Source organism: Macrobrachium nipponense, chromosome 2 (genome assembly GCF_015104395.2).
Source record: "Macrobrachium nipponense isolate FS-2020 chromosome 2, ASM1510439v2, whole genome shotgun sequence".
In the NCBI taxonomy this organism is placed as follows: domain Eukaryota; kingdom Metazoa; phylum Arthropoda; class Malacostraca; order Decapoda; family Palaemonidae; genus Macrobrachium; species Macrobrachium nipponense.
Genome location: NC_087201.1, coordinates 24,958,667 through 24,962,540, shown reverse-complemented (window position 1 = coordinate 24,962,540; position 3,874 = coordinate 24,958,667). Strand labels below are relative to the sequence as shown.

At 36.9% G+C, this 3,874-nt stretch overlaps 1 protein-coding gene across 1 annotated transcript in view; it reads right to left on the bottom strand.

The window, feature by feature from the left end:
• Positions 1-263: 263 nt before the first annotated feature.
• LOC135220495 (uncharacterized) overlaps positions 264-3,874 on the bottom strand; it is a 3,949-nt gene continuing 338 nt past the window's right edge. The window contains exons 2-3 of the mRNA XM_064257633.1: positions 2,001-2,320; positions 264-1,241 (exon numbers count right to left, since the gene is read on the bottom strand). Of these exons, the coding sequence (XP_064113703.1) occupies positions 1,070-1,241; positions 2,001-2,314 (486 nt within the window). The 5' untranslated portion in view covers positions 2,315-2,320 and the 3' untranslated portion in view covers positions 264-1,069. The remainder of the gene's footprint in view (positions 1,242-2,000; positions 2,321-3,874) is intronic.

The window sequence follows — 3,874 nt, the reverse complement described above, 5'->3', positions numbered from 1 at the left end:
TCCAGGTTCAAAGAGTGCCTCACAAAGTATTAGGGACACAGTCGGACCAAAATAATAAAACAGGTTTGGTTAGCCCGGCATGTCAATGTACTAACGGTAAAAACCTTTCCGGCAGAATTATTCTCTCTCTCTCTCTCTCTCTCTCTCTCTCTCTCTCTCTCGTCTCTCATCTCTCTCTCTCTCTCTCTCTCTCTTTCTGATTCAGAGGCGAGTTTGAATCGAGTAATTATTTGAAGGATATGCGACCAAAAAAAACAACACAAGTCGTTTCCATTTTAATAATATATTTGATAACTTTATCTAAAGTTACGATATTTTTGTTGCACAACTTCCCGTTCTCCCGGAGACTTCCTTCATTGAATAATAATGATAATAATAATGATAATAGTGAAAGACCCATTTGCTAAAATTAATTAGCAGGCGACATCCCAAGGTACGAAAACCAAAAAAGTAGAATAAGATCAAATATAAAGCAAAGAGAGAGTACCTAAATGCCTGATACCTTTAAAGCAAACTACCTGACATAATGTCTGCTTAAATGCAAGAAACACCCCAAAATTTAAGGTCATTAAGAAAAAAGGCCATGTTTAATTCTGATGTGGATATCAAATGATTTCTTAGAACTTGAATACCCTTGATTGTCCTGTTTGTGGGAGTATGCCCATGAGAACTAAGGAGAAGCCTTAAAGCTATCAATACAACGAAATATTCCATAATTAGCGCAAGTTTAGTATACATATAAATAATATCTATATAGATTAGACCAAACCAGAAGTGTTCAAGATACCCTTAAAACGAAGTCGTTCGAAAGTGGGGTTTATTCTACACCACAATAGGTATCAATATTGAATACCACAGCTTTTAAAAACAATATCTATATAGATCAAACCAAACCAGAAGTGCTCAAGAAACCCTTAAAACGAAATCGTTCTAAAGAGGGGCTTATTCTACACCACAATATAGGTATCAGTATTGAATAATGCAACTCCAAGAGCAAAATAACCCATCAGACTATCGAATCAAGTCAAATAAATGTTAAAAAAACATTAAAAAAAAGAGAATTCACAGCTTATTCAGTCTCAGCCTCTCGCTCAGCATTGTTGTCCCCAGTGGATACTTTTCGACTTCCCTGCCAGGCGCATTTGATCAGCATGTCGTTGCAGTCGACGATCAGGTCGTCTATTGAGAATTTGTAGAGATCTGACGTCTTCGTGGCTTGAACTTTGGGTGGGTTGGAAGATCTGTGGAAAAAAAGAAAGAGATTTTAATCTTTGTTATTTTTGTTATTAGCAACTACTTTGTTTTACTGTGGGTGGTATCTGATATAAATATTTTTTTACGAATGGTCTTCATGAGACCCATACAATATAAATACGTAGTGGACAGGATCTTCAGACTAATTTGAATTTCTGTAAGTGAGATACAGGGTGTCCATAAAGTCCCAGAACCATTACAAGTATTTATATCTCAGAATGGTGCTGGGGCTTTATGGACATCCTTTAGTTATCATTCTTTTTCTTCATATATTAATCCTTGCCACATACTAGTCTATATAAGAGCACATTCCTGTGTCTTTGATTACTGCAACTGCGCAGGAATGTTCCTTTCTATGGATGGAATCGTTAACAATTCTCATTCCTTGTATTCTCAGAGGCAAGCAATGTTAATAAAGAGTTTATGAACTAAACGTCTACTGGGAATTGAACGAATAATAATAAACAATCGTCCCTACTCTCTGGAATTCCATGCAAGAGCAAAATTCATGGAAGCTGGAATCTTACGACAAAGAGTAGCAACCGAAAGACGTAAAATTTTACAAAAATCTTCCACAGATCTCGGATTTTGAAAACTCCAGTTAATCAACATTCGCGCTTCTGCCTGCACAAAACACAAAGAAAGAAATTACTCGAATCTATCTCCTTGTTTCTGAGAAAAAGAAAAAAAAGAAGAGGAAAATATCACCAAATATCAGATCACCACAAACAGCAATTTCGCCTTACATGACGAAGTTGCTATCTTGCACGCGATGGTTTTTCTTGTCGTCGACGCTGATCAACGTCTCACAGATATCTCTGAAAGAGCAGGGATCCCTGTATCTGGATCCAGAGTCGTTAACGTCAACGTAGTAGGCGTCATCGTAGTCATTTAAGCGATCTACAGCTGGAGTGCCTTCTTCATTAGTAGGCGCTTCGAGTCCTAGCCCCAGGGTAGGTTCGCTGTCTGGAGAGTGGGGGGCGCCCTCTAGCCGAGCAGCGAAAACCGTTACAATCAGCGCTAACACAGCTGCTGTGGATGTTTTGCTTGTTGGCGCCATTTCGACCTGTATATAGATAGATAGCTGATTATTGCTGTCTCTTATAATGGCTCTACGTAGTATTCAGTCTAAACTGTACATTAATAAAATTTATGGTATTTTCGAAGATTAAGTCTGAAGTTGAATTTGAAAATCCAAGTAAACAAAACCAAAAAAAATTCACAGTACACAAGTCACAGGGGAAAAAAAAAGTCATAATAATCTTTACTTGATAATGAACCCTAGGCGTTTTAAACCGGTAACAACCGGTCTATGTATCCACCTTTGCGGAGTGTTCTGTTCAAGCCCGTGGGGGATTTCTGTATGAACAAACAAAATGTTTTCCTAGCCAAATTGTGACTTTTTTTTCCATGACCTTTTTTTTTTTCCTGAGACTTTATTACGGCCACCGAATTTGAAAGAATGGCCCGGGGGTGAAATGACTACAGGGTAGTACTTATTAAAGGCAGAGTTTGATGAGAAAGTAGAACGAGACAAATATGACACGATCACACCTCCATGTGCATGATTTTCCCCGTATGCATAAGTTGTAAACATTATATTCTCAACTTTTAATGTAAATTAAAACACGCTAAATTCTACGGTCAAATAGATCCTTGTTTCGCCAACGAAAATTAAAATAAATAAATTATATTCTATTAATAATAATAGTTCTGTACTGTTTAAACTGCACATTATCTATTTTTTACATATTCACTCTAATAAATAAATCATAAATATCCTATCCTAAAATTTCTGTATCTTTAACTCAACGCGAAACACCTTTTTCAGACCATTTCAGGCTTTCCATAGGACTTTCCTAACCTCTCCCCCCCCCCTCCTACTCACCCGGCCCAAATGTAGTTTGTATGGGCTTATTCCCAGAGTAAGCGGAAAGTATTGAAGCATAGTAGTTGCTTTTGAATACACATTGGAAATCTTACTACACAAAATAGCTGGAAATGAAGCTTTTTTTTACGGAACACATTTAAATGAAGTAAAATGGCACGGGAACATAAACTCACATCATGTGCGTATTCTGTGTAATGCATTCATTGCGTATAACAATTAAATATTCCAATATCGGAAACCTTACCGCTGATATTTTTTTTCTTTTCTTTTTTCCAGTCAAGTTTATCCTGACTAACTTTTTCTCAGTCAGGTGTCTAGACTTGAGTCTAGACTTTCCTCGAGAGTGGAGCACCTGATTTGTAGAGCCACTGTAACTCCTACCCCCACCCCAACTATTACAAAAATAAACAGTTTCCCAATCATAGCAATAATGGTCTGTATTCAAAAGTGCCATGCATGCGGTGTTTAAGTCAAAAATTCATAAATGTCCAGCACAATTTGACAAAAAAAAAACATCGACAATAGATGAACAACAGTTACTGGCATTGAATATAAGTTCCTTTATCTTTGATCACTGGATGTGCGAATTGCTTGTCAGGTTTCTGTATACTTCTAACAGTTCTATTCGTCACAAATATATAAAATTGTTATAATCGGCATGATACAGCGTAATTACATTATCGGCATGGGGACTCTTTAACAAGATTGCCTTCAGTTCTTACTATTTTT